This window comes from Podarcis pityusensis (assembly GCF_964106645.2).
Source record: "Podarcis pityusensis genome assembly, chromosome: 3".
Taxonomy (NCBI): domain Eukaryota; kingdom Metazoa; phylum Chordata; class Lepidosauria; order Squamata; family Lacertidae; genus Podarcis; species Podarcis pityusensis.
In genome coordinates this window covers 93,568,365-93,592,197 of record NC_138026.1, presented here as the reverse complement: position 1 = coordinate 93,592,197, position 23,833 = coordinate 93,568,365, and the positions used below count along the sequence as shown (strand labels likewise).

At 43.6% G+C, this 23,833-nt stretch overlaps 1 protein-coding gene and 2 long non-coding RNA genes across 4 annotated transcripts in view; 2 read left to right on the top strand and 1 right to left on the bottom strand.

The window, feature by feature from the left end:
- LOC308474258 overlaps window positions 1-23,833 on the top strand; it is a 52,476-nt gene that overhangs the window by 17,428 nt on the left and 11,215 nt on the right. The gene's annotated exons all lie outside the window — the stretch shown is intronic.
- Window positions 8,423-9,667, top strand: LOC308474249. Its single transcript, XR_013984616.1, has 2 exons — window positions 8,423-8,992; window positions 9,028-9,667. It is a non-coding gene; the product is annotated as an uncharacterized lncRNA (long non-coding RNA).
- The window catches only part of DUSP10 (dual specificity phosphatase 10), a 46,515-nt gene continuing 32,795 nt past the window's right edge, over window positions 10,114-23,833 (bottom strand). For both annotated transcript variants that reach the window (XM_081000230.1, XM_081000231.1), the window contains exons 3-4: window positions 16,826-17,206; window positions 10,114-11,413 (exon numbers count right to left, since the gene is read on the bottom strand). In XM_081000230.1, the coding sequence (XP_080856356.1) occupies window positions 11,148-11,413; window positions 16,826-17,206 (647 nt within the window). In that variant the 3' untranslated portion in view covers window positions 10,114-11,147. The remainder of the gene's footprint in view (window positions 11,414-16,825; window positions 17,207-23,833) is intronic.

The following is a 23,833-nucleotide window of genomic DNA, read 5'->3' as shown; positions in this document are numbered from 1 at the left end:
TTGGGCCTGGGGTCATCGGGAGACAGCGGCCTTCAACGCGGTCAAGGCTCTCCTTTCTTCAGACAGTGTGCTGGTACAGTACAGTGAATCCAGGCCGCTGGTCCTTGCCTGCGACGCCTCACCTTTTGGCATCGGTGCTGTCCTTAGTCACCGTTTTCCAGATGGAAGAGAAGCAGCGCTCGCCTACTTTTCCAGGACTCTATCTCCGACGGAACGGAATTACAGCCAGCTCGACAAGGAGGCGTTGGCACTTGTGGCTGGAGTGAAGAGGTTCCATGAATACCTCTATGGCAGGACTTTTGACCTCATCACTGACCACAAGCCACTCCTGGGCCTCCTCGCCGGTGATCGTCCAACTCCACCGGTCCTCTCACCACGCATGCTGCGCTGGACTGTTTTCCTGGCTGCCTACCACTACCGGCTCATCCATCGCCCGGGGAAATCGATGGGCCATGCCGACGCCCTCAGCCGTTGCCCTCTTCCAGCATTTGTGGAAGACCCGGCTCCAGCTTCATCGCTCCTTCTGATTGAGGATCTTCCGGCAGCGCCTGTATCGGCTGCCACTGTGGCCTCCGCATCTGCCCAGGATCGCACCATCAGCCGGGTGCTCAACTGGGTGTGGAGGGGGTGGCCACAAGGGCCTTTTGCATCGGAGTTCCAGCCCTTCGCAACCAGACAACAGGAACTCTCAGCTCATCGCGGCTGTCTGCTGTGGGGAGACCGCGTCGTGATTCCCCAGGGACTCCGTCAGCGCGTCCTGGAGGCTCTGCACGTTGGCCACCCGGGAATTGTCAAAATGAAGGCGTTGGCTCGGTGTTACGTCTGGTGGCCTAATATGGACGATGCCATCACTGCCTGGGTGTCCGCCTGTCAAGCGTGCCAGGAGTCGAGGCCTGCACCACCGGCAGCTAAGGGACACACCTGGGAGACGCCAAAGACACCCTGGTCGAGGGTGCACATCGATCTGGCTGGCCCCTTTCACGGCCGGACTTTTATGGTAGTGGTGGACGCCTATTCCAAATGGCTGGAGGTCGCCCTGATGCCCTCCACCACTACCGAAGCTGTCATCCGGGTGCTGCGAGGCCTGTTTGCAACGCATGGGTGTCCTGATGTCCTTGTCTCTGACAACGGACCGCAGTTCACGTCAGGCACGTTTGAGCGGTATCTTTTGGGACTGGGCATCCGCCATGCCCTAACGGCACCCTTTCATCCATCCAGCAACGGGCAAGCGGAAAGAATGGTGCGCTCGACAAAAGAGGCACTGGCGCGCCTGGACCGGGGAGACTGGCATGAGCGGTCGCCGAATACTTGTTCGTGCAACACATCACCCCTCATGCGGCCACAGGGAGGAGTCCTGCTGAGCTGCTTATGGGCCGCCGCCTCAGGTCACCGCTCGACCGGCTACACCCAGACTTTGCCGTGGCTGAACCCCCAGGCTGTGCCAACGCACCACGGTCATTTGTCCCAGGAAACCAGGTCTTTGCCCGGAACTATGTGGGGGACATCCCTTGGGTGCCAGCCACAGTAGTGGGAGTCACTGGACCTCGCTCGTACCAGGTGGCACTCGAAGACGGACGCTTGTGGCGACGGCACATAGACCAGCTTAGACGCAGGGTTGGGGACTTGGACACTACCGAGGTGCCCCCAACTGCGCTTGCGGCTCCAGAAGAGACACGTACAGATGGCGAGGCCCCACCTACACCTCCCTCGCAAACTGCCAGCGTGGAGCCGAACCAAGCCGTTTCAGAACAGACTCAGACCACTCCACTTGCGGAGGCTCCACCCACAGCAGCGGATCCAGGGGAGTTGGTTCCAACGCCACCTAGGGTCGCACCACAGCCTCAGCGAGAACTGTGTGGCCCTCCGGACTTGGCTACCAGTCCCCGGCGGTCTGGCAGAGTTTCCAAGCGCCCAACTTATTTAAAGGACTATGTTGTTGGACAGGTATCACTGTTGGTCTAAGTATGGGAAATGTAACCGATATGCTTTTGTGCCTAATTGAACCATTACGCGTAGTGCTGTATATAAGGAAACCATTACGATTGTAACTAACGCCTTATCTCGGTGGGGAGGGGTGTTATGTAGTGTAGTTTCACCCTGGGCCAACAGGGGGATACTGTATATAGTTTTCACTCAGGTCTGTAGATAGTTTTCACTCAGGTCCGCGCCAGTTATTTTAGGCGGGAACTCTGGGCTGTTGTGGTTACAATGTTGACAGCCGGCTGCCTATAAATACAGGCCGGCTGAGCTGTTCGCAGTCAGTTCTATTCCAGCTTACCATAATAAAGAGCTACTTGAAGAAATCGCTGTGCCGGCTGCTATGTCAACCCACGACTTAACAATCCTATGAAATGTTGCCATGTTCAAAGGGACATGTCCAGTACAGGAGAGCCTGGACCTGGAACCAAACTGGAAGAGCAAACATTCATTCACACACTGTGGATTTCTGAGGGGGTATTTACTGAGACCTTTTGGATGCACTGTAGCAGGCACTTGTGGGCATATTGGTACCTGCAGGCACCATGCTGACAAGCTCTGAATTATTCACGCTGGTGGAGCTTCACAAACTGCTGAAGAGCAATGCTGTCCAATGGGGTGGCAAGTCTTGCTCGAATTATCTTTCTCTGGCAGGGCACCTGGGATTTTATCAGCCCTGTGGCAAGCAGAAAAGATCATCTCACACCAAGGAGGTGAAACAATGCAGGAATATAATCAATTCCCAGAGTGGTTTAACAGTCTGGGAACTCTGGGAATTGTAGTCCTGGGCGGGGGGAATAGGGGTCTCCTGACAACTGTCAAGAGTCTAGCTCCCAGAATTCTTTGGGGGGAAGCCATGGCTGTTTAAAGCGGCATCATAGTGCTTTAAATGTAGTGTGTAAATGTGGACAGAGTTCCTGGAGGGGCTGCCATTGAAGTAACGTGATAGTGGGCCTCGCCTTCTGACCTATTCAGTGCTGCTCGGAATGGGAATGTGAGTTTGTGGTTCTCACGTGCTTCTTTTGCTTTCTGACAAAACAACATATAATTTTGTGCCATGTGTCCTGTTTTCCTCTCAGTAAAGGGACCCTCTATTAAAAGAAGGGAGAGAAGGGGGTCTTTAGGACCCAGGCGGCAGAATGAGCAGGTACACAAGATGTCACCTGGCCACAGTCTTGCCAACCATGGGGAAGATGCATTCTATTTTGGTTTAAAATAACAGCCCTGATGTCTAAACTAGCATGTGCAAATTGTATGCAAATATATGTCTTCTTTTGCTCTCTCTCTCTCTCTCTCTGATGCCTGACTCTGCCTTTCCACGGCCATCTCTTTGAACACATGGAATGCGCACAGCCCTGAGCTACAGCCAACCCAACACTTCAGAGGGGCGTTACGTGATTTATTTATTAGCAACAATGGATTCTTTTCATAATTCAAGTGTGCGCTCAATTATTTATTTCTCCTCTAAATAGGGAAAGGATCTTCAATATTTGATGGCCCCAGCTTCCCTAGCTCCCACTGCATTTACTAGGACTCTCCTTGTTCCTGGTACATTTCATGGACACTGGCAAACAGGAGCAGATCCACAGGAGCTGTAAAAAGCTTTAAAATCTGTTAAAAGAGGATTGGACAAGTTCATGGAGGAGAGGGCTCTCAGTGGCTACTGGGAATGATGGCTTTGCTCTGCCTTGAGAGCTAGTAATGTTTCTTTTCAGGGAACTCTGGGAACTGTAGCTCTGGTAGGGCATCTCTTAACAACTCTCAGCACCCTTAACAGACTCAGGTTCCTTTGATGCGGTTGGGGGAAGAGCCATGACTAGGCAATCCATCCATCTCAAACCTTCATTGGCATATAGACAAAACTCCGAAAGGTTCAATACAGTAAAACCGCTCAGCAAAATCTACACCTAACAGTTAAAACACTGCTGTATAATATTCATGAATCCTCATTGCGTGTTACAGAAACCTGGCTACTATCTCCATCTTATCCCCATCTTGAGGAACCCATCCATTAGGAAGGTTACCTTACATTTGTCTGAGAGCCACTGTCTGATAACAACTAACTGATTAATGAACATAGTTCAAATTGTGTGATACAAGAGGTAGTGCAAAAGAACATGCATGACTGGTTCTATACCATTCAGTCCACGGGGGCATAGTCTTTCTGTGAGGAGTATTTTCTGGACTCCTCCCTCTAGCATTGCTGAAGGTAGCACATTCAGTCTTGCTAGCATGTATGCCCTGTGTTGATTCGGGTTGGTCAAATGGGAGAGATAAGTCGCTGTTGGCTATTCACATCGCACCATTCCCAGACATGCACAGTCACTATTCCTGATTTGGCTACTAATTTCTTGAAATTCGTTGTCTAACAATCTACGTTTAATGATCTCAAATGCAGCCTTTTCTGATAACTAGTCCAGGGAGTCTAGTGAGATTCCTATCGGTTTAATTTTGTTCTCAATCCCTCTTAACCCTCCTGATGATTGGCATTCAGCTAACAGGGCCGCAACAAGACTATTAGATTCAGATCTGTAATGCAGCCGAAACTAGTCGACATGGTATTGTAGTGCTTTAAATGTCTAGGGTGAATGTGGTCAGGGTCTGTATGCTGAGGTGAGCCACTACCATGGTTCTCTCATTCTTTTCTTTCTTTCTTAATTTTTTTTTATTTTGACAAAGTAATAATAATAAATGAATAAGACCATTCTATTGTAACTATCCAACCTCCCAAAATTTCAACACCTCTTGTGACAGTTTGACTCTTTTCTGTTTTAACAGTACAAATTCTACAAACACCCTCCATATCTCCTCAAAATCATTTCTCCTGCATATTCCCCGTCTTACCTTAATAGCATATTAATTTATCATTAATAGCTATATCCCACACTTCTTTATACCATTCTTTCATTTTATATTCTGCTTGCCCCTTCCAGTTCCTAGCTATAATAACATGTGTAGCTGTCAATAAATTTGTAGGCAAGTCTATAGCCTGCGAACCTTCCACCCAATCGTAAATTGATAATAATGCTACCTCTGGACTTTCAGTCAGCTTTAACCCAGTGATTTCTGTTATCTCCTTAAACACCCTTTGCCAGAAAAATTGTACATATTTACACCCCCACCACATGTGAACATAATTCCCCGTTTCCTGGTATCTCCTCCAACATAACACCGAATATTCCTTATTTATTTGATTTAATCTGACTGGTGTTAAATACCATCTCCAAACTGATTCATAATAATTTTCTTTTATTCTTATAGACAACATTATCAATGTACCGTATGTTTCACCACCTTCTCTCTCCACCTGCTGCCACTGCTCCACCCTTTTTGCCTTGCACACACTTTTGTTTTGTTTTGTTTTGTTTTGTTTTGTTTTGTTTTATTTTATTATTTTGTTTTGTTTTGTTTTGTTTTGTTTTGTTTTGTTTTGTTTTGTTTTGTTATTTTATTTTATTTTATTTTATTTTATTTTATTTTTTTATTTTATTTTATTTTATTGCATTCCCCTCTATTTCTCTCCCTCTGGGCTTCTTCCCCCAGCTGCTGAGAGACATAGGGACACAAAAGGCATATGCTGTTGCCATGGTTGCAGCATTGCTGGAAAGCCAGGGTTCAAATCCCCACTGAGCCGGTGACCTTGGGCCAGTCACTGTCTCTTAGCCTAACTTACCCTCACAGGGTTGTCGTGAGGATAAAATGGTGAGGGGGGAGAACCATGGGTGGCCCCTTGTGCTCCTTGGGGAGAAAGCCAGATATAAATGTGCAAATAAATAATATAATATAATGGGTTCCCAATCCCTAATTTAAATCAATGCATCCTGCCTTGAATTCTCTGCTGCTATTCTAGACTGTCTATAGGAGCAGTCCAATTCTAGGAGCCTTATCTACAAGAGAGGCATGAAATTTGCTCCCTGCACATTAAAAGGTATTGGTCCAGTAACTGCAGCAAAGACTGCAATGCCCATTTGACCGGCATTCCATCTCGAAAAGATTAATACAAATAAAAAAAAATAAAAAGTGAACTTGTAAATCAGCAGATATTTAGGTGGTTAAATCTTCTATAGTGGAAGGAGTGTGGGGAGAAGAGGAGAAAAAAATAAAATATTTCGGCTTTCCCCTTTCAAACCCAGAGCATGGTTTGCTATCGTGTTCCAAAAGAAAGAAAAATAAAAGACATCTGCTAAATAATGTGGTTGGAAAAGATTCCGCTAAATAATGCCAACTTAAAGAGCACTGATGTATTTTCTTACGAAATGACATAAACCTCGGTGGGTGATGCGCGGCCTCGACTATATATAAAGCCAGCTCAGTCAAGTAGAAGTCCCCTTGGGCCTGTGGTGGAAACTTGCCTTTCCCAAATACGTTGAACACACAAGCCCAAGGCTGAAATGCAGGATTCCTGAGATCAGGGCTATTCTGGTGCAGACAAGTTATGCACTGCTGATAGGGGAGGATTAATGAGCCAGTCTGCTCATCCGTTGCAATTAGAAACAACACACTGGAACTATTCTGGGGCTGTTTCTGCGCCGAGAACGACAGCTTATCAGAGCCCAGCCTCTTGTAGGCCTCCATGGAAAATGAGGCGAGTTATAAATATAGGGTAATCAAACTGGGAGCAGAATCATACATGCTGCTCTTTGTTTATCGAGGCAAAGGGCTGTTTCTTAGCAGTCACGGAACAGTGTTCATAAAGGATAGAATGAGGGAGCAGCCATAGCAGGATTTTTAGTGTCTCTTTATCAAGAAACTCAGGTTGTCCGAGTATTGTTTACCCACAGAAGGGTGCGCAACAGCTCACAGCTCAGTGGCAAGAGCAACTGATTCAGCTGAAGAAGATCCCAGGTTCAATTCCCAGCACTGACATGGAGAGGTCTGTGGCCTCAGAACCTGGAGGTTTCATATTGCCACCACGGCTAGAAACATTTCCCTTCTTTATCTACAATCCCCTTTTAAATCCTCACAGAATCAGAGAATAGTAGGAAGGGACCCCAAGGGTCATCTAGCCCAACCCCAGCAGGAACTTCCTAAATTAGTATCACCACACCTTGTTGCAGTCGGTTCCATCAGTTAGGAATCTAGGAAGCTGTCTTATACTGAGACTGACCATTGCTCTACCTAGTTCAATGTTGTCTACCCTGACAGAAACCGTCCTCATGAACTTCCCATGGTATTCAGAGTCTGCCAATGGTTTAGAATTACATTTGGAAGATTCTGGAAATTTGCAACCTAAAAATTGCACACCACTGACTGCTTAAGAGGTATGTGGTCCCTTACTATTGGCCAAGTTGCATACATATAAAAAGACACTGTAAATATAACCATTGTGAAATTTGGAGAGCAGCAACAGAAACCCTTTCCTCTTTACGCTTTCTGAAATTTAGTCTACGTGCTGTTAAGCATATGTTTAACAAATTGTTGAATGAAACGTGCGCTTTGTATTTTAGTTATTATGATATAGAGGCATGTGCTAAGTTTAATGGGTTGTGCCCAGTGTTAGTCATACTCAGCAGAAACCCGCTGAAATTAATGGACATGACTAACATACATGCATCAATTTCAGTGGGTCGAGTTCCAGTAGAATGGAGCTTGATGCAGTCCAATATTTATAACTTTTTCAGGATGGGTGCAAAGAATTGGAGAAGCAGCCCTAGAAATTAGCCAGCTCATTTTAGTCTAATGTTCTCTCACCATTTTTTCCTGAAACTCAGGAGCCATCTACTTGTGGCCCTTCTTTGTATTAACAAAATTCCTTGAGAAACAAAACCCAGACAGAAAGTCTACTACTGTTCAGAGAAAGCAAAAATAATCAATCCTTGTATAAAAATAGTTTAATAAAGGCATAAATTTTCAAGAAAATATATGTATAGTAACAACATTGTTGAGTAAAAGTGCACAGCAATTTACACATCTGGGGTCAATATACACAGTGTTCTTTTGGCACACCTCACTTCACTTTATTCTGCCTGTACAGAATTTGATCTGAAGCAGTGGGGTGGGGAGCCTTCACTGCAGTACAAAAATCCCACAAAGGTCATCTAACTGGAACATCTCTCTAATCATTCCAAATTCATACTAATAGGAGGCACAACTCACTGGGAAGTTCTTCAGCATGCTCCATTGAAATGAACGGAAACTGCATAAAAGCACTCATTTTAATGGCACGAGCAGCAGAACTTTACCATGGATTATCTCCAAGCTTTGGACTGGCAAAGGGAGCAAAATAAAAAAAATCCTTCCAGTAGCACCTTTAAGACCAACTAAGTTAGTTCTTGGTATGAGCTTTCGTGTGCAAGCACACTTCTTCAGATCTGAAGAAGTGTGCTTGCACACGAAAGCTCATACCAAGAACTAACTTAGTTGGTCTTAAAGGTGCTACTGGAAGGATTTTTTTTATTTTGACTATGGCAGACCAACACGGCTACCTATCTGTAACTGGAAAGGGAGCAAAGACTAGCATATCTAAATGAGAGATCAGTGATAGCCGCATCTCACACTGATGTGACCATGGCCAAAAAAAATAAAATAAGGCTGGGTGGGCAAATGAAGTCAGCTATAGCTCAAACACACAAAAAACTACTCAAAAGCACAAGGAGCTGGACACCAAAAGGCCTTTTCTATGTGGGTGTTAAAATTAGTCAGCGAACTAGTGGAGGAATGGGGAAAGCAAGGCTCTGCAGTGTTTTCCACAGAATGGATTGTTACTGAGCATCCATTCTGCTTCTATCCTGCTGTTTCCCCAATTGAAATTCTAGCAAATGCAATCGAATCATGTTTGTTTTTTTAATGTGGAAAATGCTCCAAGTGATGCAAAACGGTAACTGGTTAGCAGGCTGCTGACCGAAAGGAAATCCCACGTTACTGAGGAAATCCCTCATGTTACTGATTCATCTCTTATACTTAAAATGGAGGCATGGATACCTCCTAGGGTTGCCATATTTTGAAGAGCAAAAAAAGAGGACGCTATGACGACTCTCATTTTAAATACCCCTACTATATGTAGGCTATAGAAGCTGTGATATATTGCTGAGGGGAACTGGAGAAGAGAAGAAGGAAGGAAGGAAGTCTTCAACCACCAGTTATGTCTATGTCTCATCCAGAAAGTATACCTTCAACATTCAAGCATATGCACTGAAATTCTCCCTTCAGGTATGCGGACAACTAGGGATCAGTGCATGTGCTTGGCAAGTGTTAGCGATGTGTGAAAAACCACTAGCTAAAAACCCTAGGTGGATGTAGCCTACAATAATCAATATTTTCCCTACCTAGCTCCGCATATACTCATCACAAAAATAGCAGCTCTCTGGAAAATGCTGGAGTTGGCAAGCTTGCAGAATAAACCTGGAGTGAAAAAGGAGAATGGGAGCAATATAAAATTGACCCAATATGGAATAAAATGGGATTGGACGTCTGTATTACAGAGTACTCAAGGCCTGTTTAAGACTGCATGGGAGCCACGAAAGCAGCATTCACCAGTGTGCCCTGTAGCTGCCATCTCGTATGAGCATCTGGACACACATATGCAGTCTGGGCCAGGTTGGGGTATGCCAATTCTACATGCAGATCAACTTGTTGCCCAGGCCCTTTCAGACAAGAGGAACTTGGTCTGAATAAACCATGGTTTATCAGACTGAAAACGAGTTATATTAACATGCATCCTCTTCCCTTTCTGTTGTGCATCTAGGACTTTTTTTTAAAAAAAAAACCGCCATTTCTTATTAAGTCTGAGAAACTGTCCTTTAAGAAACCCCAGAAGGTAGGGTTGGGGAACTTTGTGGTTCTCCAGATGTTGCCAGCTCCACTGCCGATCTCTCTTGACCATTGGCCAAGCTGGCGAGAGTTGGACTCTGAACAACGTTGGGAGGACCACAGGTTCCCTATCCCTGAGAGAAAGGGAGAAGGAAGTGTATGGGCATCATATGCATTCTTTGTCCAACAAACCATGGTTTCACTGGACCAAGGCCATAGTTAGATGAGATAGGAGCCACATGGAACATCTGCATGGCAAGTACTACCCCCCCGTGCCACAATCTGCCCTCCCACCACCGCACCATGCCCTGCTGCATCTTGCAAGTGGAAAGCTACCTACACAGGAGCGTTCACGAAAGAAATAAGGAAAGGGAGACACACGCACAATTTCTAAAACAGTTTTCATTTTTATAATCAAACTTTTTACATGAACAGAAAAACACACCAGTATTTTGTGCGAAAAAATATTTTAAATAAACTTTGCTTGCTCTTGATCTTTGTACATTCTGATATACATATTTAACAAGGTGTATGGCACTATAACCAGAATCGGAAAAAGGGGAAAAAATAATTGCTTTTTTTGTTGTTGTATACCTTCTTCTAAATCAAGCCAGCCACCTTTATGCTATTTAAAAATATTATTAATATTATTAATGGGCAGCCAGCTGTAACTGGTTTGAACACTCAAAATAAAGAACTCTTTCCATTACTCAAAACTATTATTGCACAAGAAGCCAGTAAAGGCATATGGCGTAAAATGGTCAAGTCCCTTGGTGTTAGCCTACCCCCAACCCCCAAATAGAAAAATAGTACCAGAAGATGAAACACAGCAAATAAAAAGATTTTCTCTAGTCAAGAGGGCGAGAAGGGATTTGCAGATAGTTTTAAGCTGCTCTGATCTTCTTTGCACCAGCAAGCATTTTGCTTAGGGTTTCTTTAGCAAAGCCTTTGCAAACTCAAGGCCGCCCGTGGGTTTTAGTTGTCTTTTCGCTTTTTTATTTTGGCTGGTTGTATTTTATTTTGGGGAGAAAACATAACTGTCTTCGGTCTATGAACCTGCACAGACTACTTAGTCATAATCTCTACAAGTAGCTGAATAACCAAAAAGGGAAGAAAAAAATATATATTGTCCAGTTTCTCTCTTACACGCATGGAGACTTTTAAAACTGGTTTCTTCAAAGCATCCCCACATCATCCACTTTTCAAGAAGGGACTTCCAAAGGTATCTTGCCCAACGCTTGTGAAGTCCTTGTATTTTTAAAACCTTTTCTTCAAAAAGGTTCCTGTCCAAAGTTTTGTCTTATAATAAACCCTTCTCAATAAAGCTAAAAAGAAAAAAAAATGGGGGAAATCCAAGCCTTCCAAGTCCATGTCAAGTGAAGAACACGAACATCTTTTTTTAGTCACGTGCTTCTTTGCCATCACACGACAGTCTCTACCCCAATCAGCTTTGGCGTGAGAATTCGCGGCGTGACTCCGTTGTTCAGATCTTCCTCAAACTCCAATAACTGCCCCATAAAATTAAGATTAGGAGAAATGATTGGTCGCTTGCCTTTGACAAACTTATAGGCATCAGTCATGGTCATTCGCGTGTGCTTCATAAGGTAAGCGATGACAATGGTGGCAGAGCGGGACACACCAGCCTGGCAGTGGATGAGGAGGCCTTTTCCACACTGGTGAGCTTCCTCTGGAAAAAAAGCACAGAAATAAAATGTAAACATTCACTTCAGCGAGTGAAAGCTAGAGGTCAAGAGACCTGAGCTCCTAATGCATTCCTCAAAATAAGCAGCAGCCAGAGATTCACTCGCTTAGAGTTGGGAAGCCTACAGCCCCTGCAGAGGTCACTGGGCTAGAACTTCACCTATGAATCTAATTTCTCTCATTTGCAACTCGGAAGTGGCCAAAAATCATTGTGCCCCTCTCCCTCCCTAGATCTGTAGATTATTCTTGCTATTACCAATTCCAGGCTAATGCATTTGTAAAATATTTCTCCCTAGAGAAATGCACGTTTCTATGAACTCACACATTATATTATTCATTTTGTACTTCTAACAATGTTGGACATGTAGAATATGCCACAAAACCAGCTCCTGACATCAGGGAGAATGTGCTCAAATGAACAGAATAAACAGCGGGTTTTGAAAACTAGGTGCAGCGCCTCCAAATGATGTAAGGCTTTCACACCATACCAAGTGAACCCACAGACAGGACAAACTGGAGAATATGTTAGACATACCATTGCCATCATTTGCAATATGCAAGTCCCACTTTTTTAATACCACTTTGTTCATGCACATTTTAGGGGTGGTGTCTGGACCATGGTCACAATGGCCTCTGTTAGTGCACATTCTTCGTTCAACAACATAACACAACCATTGTGGAATGCCAGGGGGGAGGGGGGGAGCTTTAGATCTGTGAAACTGCAATTATATAATAAAACAAAAAGTGCTGATTTTATATTAAAACATAATGTCGTGGTGTGGAATGCACCTGTTCTGGGGGTATTTGTGTATGTGCACCATAGGAGCCAACTCCTAGGGGTCAAATAAAATATGTGAGCCCCCCTCCCACTTGGTGGGCATTGTAATTCAAATAGTGTGCATGTGCCAGGTCTTGTTATCAGTTGTGGGGGGCGGGACGTGCCTGCTTCCCCCCCCCCCCCAATATTTTATTCAAGTTGGCATCCTGGGTACACATTCACATTGATCTTCTCTTGAAACACAGGGAACAGCAAGAAGGAAAAATGAAGTGCTGCCTTAAGGGAAGGGGAAATCATTATTAGATAAATTCTGGGTGGCAGATGTGGTTTGTTCTACATGCCACAGGTGACCCACCCCACACAACCTTTTCTCCCAATAGCCCTTCTGATCTGGTAGGGGGGAAATATTCATCTTTTTTTTACACTCCAGCAAGTCATGTGTGCCTTTTATCCAAGGCTCACCAAAGCCAGCTGAATTATGGAAACCACATAGAATCCAGAATTTTTGTTTCGAAATTGTTAAGTTTTTGTCATTCATGAGTTTTGCAAGGGCCAATTCACACATTAAGGGACAGCAACCTGGGAATGCTGGGAAGCCACATTTCCCCTGCAGCAAACCTCCAGTTCCTAATGTGTTGAGCGTGTGCTTCTCCACATTTGCATATATGTTTAGCTGCAGAAAAGGTGATGTGAAAGTGACCTTCAAAGTGACCTAAGCCAGGTGGATTGGTGGCCTGATCCAGCACGGCTTGTCTTACGGAACCAGACTCTGCTCAGGTTGATTCTTGGGAAGGACACACATTTATTTTCCACAGGCCTTCTGCCTTTATTTCAGCCTTCATAAAACCCTGCTTTGGGAGCAGGGAGAAAATCTATTTAAGACACCCAGATCTTTGCAGATCCAATTTAAACTGTCCCTAGGGCAAAGCTAAGCTCTGACTAGTTACTTAACAGAATATTTATCCTACTAAAAAGTCAAGACAAAGAAATATATGTTCATCAAACATGCAGGCATAGCTCTAGGATATAGTCACCAAAGTGAAAAGGGTGGGGTGTAAGAATTTAATTTAGATAGATAGATAGATGATAGATGATAGATAGATAGAATTGCCCATCGTATAGCCTTAAGTGGTATTTAAGAGACAGTCTGTAAAAGTATTGGTTAAAAAAGGACCAGTCAAGGGTAGACATTTTTTGCCCTCTATTTCATTGTCCTCCCATATTTATGACACAGTGGTAAAAGAAAGATGCAAAAAGGGACCAAGATTTCCAAAAAGACAACACTGCCTCTGCTTTCCTTTATTATGAACATCTGCCATAAACACAAGAAGGCATTAACGGTATGTTAAACAGGAAAAAATACTGGGCCTCAAAACATTGAACAAGCTTTTGAGTTCTCCAGAACTCTTCATCATTGTATTGTATGTCTATGCAAAGTCTATACAGGGTGGGGGTGGGAGAGGAAAAACACAACAAAAGAACTTTAAAAGCTTGCTCACTATTTTTGTGATGTTTTGGTTGGTCCAAATAAAAGGTATTGCTCAACTGTGGATTTCAGAACTCTGGCACTGAGTAAACATTTTTGTCATTTGGTGAGATCAGTGACTTCAAGAGAGAAAGGCTTGCAATCTCCTTTGGTTGTGGTTAAAAGCAGTTAAATTTTCAAATGGGAGAAATCCTGTAGTCGTATCTCTTACTGTAGTAGAATTTAGGATTAGTAATATCAGGTGGTACCTTTCTAGGAAGAAAGCCACCAAATTATTTTTCCCTGATAGGAAGGATAGGAAAACTGACTAAGAGCCACAGCAGATCAGCCCAAAGGCTGATCCTCCTTCGTACAGTGACTAATCAGATGCCTCTGGGAAGCCCCCAGGCACGACATGCATGGGGGCAACTGGCTTCTCTCACTGCTGATCATCACAAAAGGTTTTTAGAGGCCTAATGCCCCTGAAACCAAAGGTAGTATACAGTTAGGGATGGGGAAATAAGTTGTTCAGTCTGCTTTTCACAGCAGACTGATGTGATCCAGCGCTCCCAAAAGTGCAGGCAGATCAGAATGTAAATCCCCTGTCAATTATGTACTTTTCTAGATGTTGCAGTGTAGCTTGTGTGCAGATTGTGTGAGAGATACAAGCAAATTGCATATGTTACAGATTGGAGAAGCATTAAAAAGTGTGCATTCTGCATACAAAATGCACAAAATTTAAATGTGGATTATATTTATCACCTATCGATCTAGCTATCATCTATCTATCATCTCCATCCCAGAACAAAATGAGCCTGTGTCTGAGCACCATCAAGATTGAAATGAGAAAGAGTTAGGCTATTCTATCCATCTCCTATGTAGAGCTGCCATGACTAGCAGTCATTGATAGCCTTATCTTCCACGAATTGGTATATTCCTTCTTTTTAGAAATATTCACATTGGTGGCCATCGCCACATCTTCTGGCAGCAAAATCCCCTATTTCTACCACCCCTTTAGCCAATATTCTTACTCTGAAAGGTAAAGCCAAACGGGAACACCCTCCCATCAGATGTCAAAGAGATAAACAACTACCTGACATTTAGAAGACATCTGAAGGCAGCCCTGTTCAGAGAAGTTTTTAATGTGTGACATTTTAATGTATTTTTAATCTTTGTTGGAAGCCGCCCAGAGTGGCTGGGGAAGCCCAGCCAGATTTGCGAGGTACAAATAATATATTATTATTATTATTATTATTATTATTATTATTATTATTTTCAGCGTATGCCCAAAATACCCCACTGATGTCACCTACTGTGCACTGGGGTGTTCATAGAAACTCCTTGCTGTCTATACTGTACAGTGGTACCTCAGGTTACAGACGCTTCAGGTTATAGACTCCACTAACCTAGAAATAGTACCTCGGGTTAAGAACTTTGCTTCAGGATGAGAACAGAAATCGTGCTCCAGCGGCGCAGCGGCAGCGGGAGGCCCCCTTAGCTAAAGTGGTAAAGGTAAAGGTAAAGGGACCCCTGACCATTAGGTCCAGTCGTGACCGACTCTGGGGTTGCGGCGCTCATCTCGCTTTATTGGCCAAGGGAGCCGGCATACAGCTTCCGGGTCATGTGGCCAGCATGACTAAACCGCTTCTGGTGAACCAGAGCAGCGCACGGAAACACCGTTTACCTTCCAGCTGGGGCGGTACCTATTTATCTACTAGCACTTTTGATGTGATTTGAACTGCTAGGTTGGCAGGAGCAGGGACCCAGCAACAGGAGCTCACCCCATTGTGGGGATTCGTACCGCCGACCTTATGATCGGCAAGTCCTAGGCTCTGTGATTTAACCCACAGCTCCACCTGTGTCCCCCCAGCTAAAGTGGTACCTCAGGTTAAAAACAGTTTCAGGTTAAGAACGGACTTCCGGAACGAATTAAGTTCTTAACCCGAGGTACCACTGTATGTCATATGTGGAGGTGGAAGCAGGATCACACCCATTGGCCCCACTCATAATGTCCACATGTTTCTGGCTTCCTCCCCACTAACATCCACACACTCAATGCAATGCACCAATGAGTTGCCAACAGATTAATGCACTGCAGGTGTGACTGTGGACATGATCTTCCTGCCACCAGTACCCAATGGCTTGGCTTTTATGTCAGCCTATGTTTCTCATTCTATCCTCCCTCTTGCAGCCACATTTCCTACCCCCAAAGCCTCAATGTATAATTGAGGCTGCAGGAGGTTGCTGGGGGCACTCGTTTCCATGCAATTTAATTCCAGGAAAAAGATCCATTTGCAGCCACCTTAACCAAGAAAATGATGGAAGTGAAGTGATGAAATTTGGGATGTTATACTGGCATACTGTTCTTTCCTGAAGAGAAGCACACATGTGTAGAAAGGGCGTGGGAGGAGCAACATTGTCCAATGACATTTGTTCTTGTGTCACACCATGGCCACTGTTGGGAATGATGTTTAGTGTTTAGTGTGACATGCTGGTATATCCATCAAAACACTGCTCCATAACAGGTACTGCAGTGTGCAAGGTGCAGAAGTGCTAGCGTTATAATCAGGAAAACAAACACAATATTCCCCATGTCCAAAGGCAGCCAAAGTGTGAATGTGAGAAACAGGTGTTTTGCAAACATCTGGCTCATACGAGAATGGGCGCTGTCAGCAGCTGCCCATTTAGCACGCCCCCTCCAGAAAACACAGATGTGCTCCTGAAATCTTGCAAGTTTAAACACACATGCACATTACAGAATCAGAGTTGGAAGGGACTGCCAAGGGTCATCTATTCCAACCCTCTGCAATGGGGAAATCTCTTGCCCATTGTAGGGCTTGAACCCACAACCCTGAGATTGCAAGTCTCATTCTCTACCAACTGAGCTACCCCAGCTGTCATTATGCTGCATAATGTACAAAGAGGCCCGGAAAACAATAATAAAACACGGGAAGCGACCAGATTTCTTTGGCAGCCCTACCATAGGCCGATGGAAAGTTCTGCAAGCGCCGAAATGCTCAGACAACAACACAACATGATAAAGCTGCTTCCCACCCCCTTGGGCAAAGATAATCAGTTCCACGCCTGTCAGCCCGGAACTAAATGCATTTGCGCCGCCAAAGCAGCCATTGCGGCCGTTTTGCTAGGATAGTTACCAATGAATTCGAAAGCCTCTTCGAAGTACTGCCTGAGATTCTGCTTGTTGCTGTCTGTGGCCGGGAGCCGCTTGTAGTTGAGCAAGCCTTTCTCGTAATGGTAGAGAGGGAGGTGAGTGGTGACGTTGATGACGTAGCCGATGTTCAGCCGCTGCATCTTCTCCAAGTCCTGAGCGTCGTGCTCATTGCCAAGAAACAAGAAGGGCAAGATGGGCGTGAGCTCGGCGTTCTCAATGTCTGGGGTGGTCGGGATGGACTGAGGTAGCGTGCAGGTCACCGCGGCAGCAGCACCGCCCCCTCCTCCGCCTTCGGGGCACTCTTGGAGTTGGAGGGAGTTGTCACAGAGGTTTTCGTGGTTCTGTTTAAAACTGCTGAGTCCACCTGCAGCACAGAGAGATTTTAAAAAGGAGAAGGTCAGGAACCTGAGATATTATTTAGTTAGTATCATCATTATTAATATTTATATCCCACTCGTCTACCCTAAGGAGCCCAGGCAGACAAGCACACAAATGATAAAATGTTACAATTCCATTATTATTATTATTATTATTATTATTATTATTTATACCCTGCCCATCTGGCTGGGTTTACCCAGCCACTCTGGGCTGCTCCCAACAGAATATTAAAAACACAATAAAACATCAAACATTAAAATCTTCCCTAAACAGGACTGCCTTCAGATGTCTTCTAAAAGTCAGATAGTTGTTTATTTCCTTGACATCTAATGGGAGGGCATTCCACAGGGTGGGCACCACTACTGAGAAGGCCCTCTGCCTGGTTCCCTGTAACCTCACTTCTCACAGTGAGGGAACTGCCAGAAGGCCCTCGGAGCTGGATCTCACGTGTCCCGACTGAACAGTGGGAGTGGAGACACTCCTTCGGGTATACAGTGGTACCTCGGGTTACATATGCTTCAGGTTACATACGCTTCAGGTTACAGACTCCGCTAACCCAGAAATAGAACCTCGGGTTAAGAACTTTGCTTCAGGATGAGAACAGAAATCATGCTCCGGCGGCGCAGCAGCAGCAGCAGGAGGCCCCATTAGCTAAAGTGGTGCTTCAGGTTAAGAACAGTTTCAGTTTAAGAATGGACCTCCGGAACGAATTAAGTACTTAACCCGAGGTACCACTGTACAGGGCCAAAGCCATTTATGGATTTAAAGGGCCGGCACCAACACTTTGAATTGTGCTTGGAAACGTACTGGGAGCCAATGTAGGACTTTCAGGACCAGTGTTATATGGTCTTGGCAGCCACTCCCAGTCATATAGATGCAGACTTGGAAATATTTCTACTTGAAAGGCTTGTTGGAAGACAATGGTCTTCAGTAGATGGTCTTCAGTGATGGCACCTATGTGATATTTAACAGAGCAGAAATTCCAAAGGGTAGGGGAGGCGCCTCAACACTAAAGTTTTGAGTTATACACTGTGTAGAGCCTGGATAGCTCCGTTGGTTAGAGCATGGTACTGATGACCCCAAGGTTGCAAGTTCGATCCCCGTATGGGACAGTTGCATATTCCTGCATTGCAGGGGGTTGGACTATAGATGATCCTCAGGGTCCCTTCTATGATTTACCCATTAGATTTGGAGGTTTGCTTTCAATCAACTCTAGGATCTCCTAAAGGCATCTGCAGGAGGCTCTCAACTTCCGAGTGCACTGATTGATTGAGTATATAAGGGGTGAGATGAACTTTCTGGTATCCTGGTCCCCCAACTGTAGGGTGTTATACACTGGTAGCTAATTGGCACACAGAAAAAGTGGAATACTCCCAATACTTACCTGGGAATTGTAGTTTGTTAAGGATGCTGAGAGTTGTTAGGAGTCCTCTATTCCCAGAGGGGTTTAACAACCATTCCCTCTTTCTAGATATTTCTAGTACTGTCTCCTAACGACAATTAGCACCCTGGACAAACTACATTTCCCAGGATTATTTGGTGAAAGCCATGCTTGTTTAAAATGGCCTGCTTTAAATGTATAGTGCATATGCAGCCTCCCCTACATCCAATGATTTCAATGGGTCTACTCTGAGTCTTACTAACAGTGGATATCACCCAATATATTTTAAGCATGCCTATTCTGAATGCACTCCAGTGACTGCTAAACTATTTTTCAAAAACATAGTTTTTCAAACTTTTCAAACACACACACATACACACACACACGGTTGTATTACACAGGTATTTTATAATTTTTTCACTTCCCAGATAGCACTTTTTTCAAATGCAGGAAAGGGCTAAATAAATACCGCCCCACCTCTCTCAAATCAGGGAGATGATCCATTTAGATTCCACAATAACATTTTTGTTTTGCCTGTGAAATGGTAATACTCCTTATGTAGTTCCATAATTGATTATTCTGCTTCATAAAAGATGATTTCTCAAAGAGAGGACACTTGAAGGGTGAGGGGGTTTCAACAAATGCACCCCAGACTGATACACTTTTTAAAAGAATATTGTCCTAATGTACTTTGGGATTTTCCAATCTGTTGTCTAACGCTGTTCCACAAAATCTGAAGAGAAAAACAGAAGCTTAAGAACTTTCTACACCTCGTTCTGAGATGACATCAGCTCAGGCTCCCCACCTGCCTGGTTTCCATGGCAATTACACAAAGACATACAATGACATCAGCTGGGCATGACATCAGCTCTTTGAGAGCAAACAATGCAAGAAGAGCTACTTTGTTTCAGGCCTTTTGGTACAACTGTGTTCTTGGGAGCCAGTGATGTAATGCTAACAGGTGGTTGGAGCAGCATTTGCCTAACAGGGAGGAGGAAAAATACAGCTATATCCCTTGTGTACACATGGGTGATTATAGGTTAAGCTTTCACTAACGGCATGTGAAATAAGGCACTAATGCAAGAGAAATGTAGCTTTATGCAAACTGACAAAGATAAGAGAAAATTGCAAGAACCAGAGACACCTTGTCTAAAAAGTGATGTAACTCTTGGAAAGAAGGTTGAAAAATAATAATAATTGCTTTTGGTAAAAGGCAAAGGTTCAAACTATGGCAGCTCAGAGACTTTTTAGTAACAACTCTTTATATTCTTATCTTGTCTATAAGCCTATGTGCCAGAATAAAAACCTTTAGACATTCCAGCTAAGATCCGCCCAAACATAAGACACTTATATTTTATACTAACAACAACAAGAATTTATTATTTGTACCCCACCCATCTAGCTGGGTTTCCCCAGCCACTCTGGGCGGCTTCCAACAAAGATTAAAAATATATTAAAATGTCAAACATTAAAAAATTCCCTGAACAGGGCTGCCTTCAGATGTCTTCTAAACGTCAGGTAGTTGTTTATCTCTTTGACATCTGATGGGAAGGCGTTTCACCTTAACAGAGATGCTTTTACACCATGTGAAATAATGAAACACCAACCGGTTATTTTAAGAGAACACAAGGTAATAAGAACACAGGTAAAGAGGTGGTGGACAGAGATCTGATTAACCTTTTGGCATTTTTGTTTGCTCCCTTATGAATCAGAAAAAGGCATTTCAGAAAGTTTGGCATAAGTGAGCTTATTTTGCTTTGGGCTGCATCCAAGTCCTTAATGGTCCCTTTCAGCCAATTCAGAGCAAAGGTAGCTGGATAACTATTTTTACCTATGTCTTCCCTTATTACACAAGAAAGGTTAGTAGCATCAATAGATCACAACTCTGGCTTTAACCACAGCTGCAAACATTTTTTCTACTAACTCTCAGTGCTTATTTAACCATACCCTATTGTTCTTTTGGGGGGGGGAGTATGGTTGTCACTCCCCTCAACACACACTGGAAGCCAGTGCAGGCTGGTCCATTAATGCTAAAGGGGCCCAGGCCCAGTAGCCTCAGTTTACCCTCAGTCCGCCTCAACCTACCTGCCTTCTTACTTACAAACAGCCTGACAGCTTCCTCCTCTTTAGTTTCAGTGCTGAAACAAACTTTGTAAGAGCTCATCAGGGAATAGGGTGGGAGAGAAGATTAGAATTAGTTGGCTCCGCCTGTCATTGGCTCCGACTCCAACTACCCTTGGTTTCTGCCCTACTAGTCCCAATGGGCACCAGCCAATCGGGACAGAAGCTCCATCTCTTTAACAGCCACAGGATGGCAAACTGCAATCTGTGCAGACTTTCTTATCTCTATACTGTACCTGATTCATTTTCCTTGCTATGCAGCTCCTAAAAAACACAGAGCCTCTGCCCAAAGAGAGGGAGCAACCTCTTCAGTACTTCCTAGAAATATAAGAGCATTTCCGACTTACAAAAATGTATTATTAGGGGAAATTTCTTGCAGAAAATTCTGTGTTATTTTCCCTAACATTTGCATTTTTGTGCACAATACACACATTTCTTGCAAACCCAAAAGGCGTTTGATGGTTGCTGCAGGAGAGGGACTGCGAGGAACAACATGGGAGGGATGTTTCTAGGACTAACGTCAAACTGAAGCTCCCTTGTTCTTATTGCTTTAGGATGTTGCATGTTGTTTAAAGAATCTTCTTATATTTACAGTATTGAAATATGGTTTTGGAGTAGGTTGTCATATTTATGTTTTGCTATGTTATTATGAAATGGTTTTTGTAGTGTTTGAAATGCATCCCTGCTTCTTTGTTGTGAGCCACTTTGAGCATGTTTTATTTTCTGTAGAAAATCAGCATACAAATAAAATGAATAAATAAATGAATAAAAGACAGCTATGTTTCACATTGTTTTGAGAAGTGCAAATTAGGTAGGTTCACCTTGAAATGCAAAGGGAAATCAAATTTCTCCTCTCTCTCTACTAAAATGGCAAGCAAGCAAGGGAATGCAGCCACCTTAAAAGGGATACCAGTATAAGGGGTAGCCAATAGTCAACCCTAAGCCTATACAAAAACACCCTTTCCTAATTCCAAAAAGCATAGGGCCAGGAAAGTCACCAGCAACCATAATATGGGAGAGGGCAGGCGATTATGAACCATAGAAACTGATGAAGGGCAGCATATAAACATTTTAAATCAACAGTGCAGATTCCAAATTTCTATTTCAGGGAAGTGTACAACAGTAAATAGCAACAACATAAGCAGAAGTGAATAAAACAGAAACACAGAAGTACTATACACATTATTTTAAAAAACCTGGGTAAATAAGAATGCCTCAGCTACTGTCTAGCAGGCCTCCTTTCCCCATACAGAGCAGGCCAGTCTTTAAAACCCCCTGGGGAAACCATACTGGTTGTTCAACGACCACCCCATTGTGACTTCCTACAAGGCAGAAGTGCGCCTCCTGCGGCCTAACCCTCTGTAGAATCCTCCCTTGTGTAATTCATGAGTTAAGAGACTGTCGTGACCTTTAAACACTTCTGCTTTCCTGGACTCTTACCGTTTTTATTTTCGTTTTGTTTTGTTTGGTACACCACTCTGTTTAATTTGAGATAAACAGCTGCATTTTATTTCCCTCTTGCTTTTAAGGAAATTTTACTGGCATGTATTGTTTTTATGCAAGCCACTTTTTGCATAAATAAAAGTGAAAATCAATAAAATAGAAATAGACATTTTTATTCTTTTATTAAGGAGCACAAGGGGTCATCCTGAGTGATCCAAGCACCTTGTCTACATGCGCAAGCCTTACTAACTGAAACTCATCCGACACAACAGGACTAGAGAGTGCTCCGGACACCCCTTGAAATTAATCTGCTGTAGTAGCAGAGTCAGGATCCTGGGGGATGCAAACGATTTTCAAAATGCTTTGCAAACAAGCAAAAGATAAAATCTACCCGGGAAGGACTAAAGTTTATTTTTTTTAATTGTTTTTATTAAAGATTTTCTTGGGTTACAAAATTACACCTTGGTTTCCAAGCATTTTGGAAGTTGAATGGACTTGTGGAACGGATTCTGTTCGACTTCCGAGGTATGACTGTATAAAATTGGGGGAAGAGACGTGGAGAGGGGGGTTGTAAACTTCCATTCTTGTACGTGTGAGGTTTTACAACAGTAAACAGGTTCAGACAGTCCATGCTTAAAGCATGGAGGGGGGAAATAGGAAAACTGGCTAAAGCAGATACATAAAGGCTTACATTTAGCATACATTTATTTATAAATGAAAAGATTAATGTTTTTGGAATCTGACTGTATCAGTAACAATATGTATTGAAGTCCCCGCCAAAACATGCACCTGGGAACTATTGGGTTGCATCTGATTAAGTCAAACTCAGAGTTGTCCCATTGAAAAATCAGCTCTTTCAGTTGATCTGCTCCAAGTATGACTTAAGACACAATCCATTGGTTGTAATTGAGTTCAGAGTATGTTGTTGTTTCTAAACATATCTGTGTCATCATGTTGTTAGCCAGAGAGTAAACCAAAATTATATCCTGCTCGGAGATTATTGCAAGCAAGCTCACAGAGACCACCCAGTTATCTGAAGCTATCTTTTGGATGTATCTATACAGAATCATAAAAAGAAGTTATCAGATCCTTTCTGCTAGCAATGCCCCACAGCCCATCAACAATGATCATGGAATATGTGCTGCAAAGTTCACTAACATCTAGTGATGGCATTAAAATATAAGTTTCGAGTCTGAAAAACAAGCACTTGATATTCCGAAAAGTGTTGCCGTCCTTGCCCATGACAGTTGATGAACTTTATATTTAAAAAATGTATTTTCAGCATAGCCCATTCCTGAAGGCCTTGGGGCCTGTGCTGTGTAATGTTTTATAGCTCCATTGATTTATTTTAATTCACCCAAAAGCAAGTTAACCAACCACCAGAAAGCCCTTCTTCTCCCAAGGACTTTCTGCGACACACTCTGGTTTATACTAGTTCAGCTATGTCTTCATTAGAATGTACCACTGAGGATAAAAGATCCTCACTAAAGCTAGTAAATGATCACGATGATCAGTAACAAGTTGTGTTGGGGGATGGCATAAAGACGGCTCAGTTTTTTTGGGGTGCAACCGATAATTCTCTCATGCTGCCTCCAACCTTTCTCTGTGTCCTATGTAAAGCAGATATGGCAATGCTCTTAGATGTACAGTGGTACCTTGGGTTACATA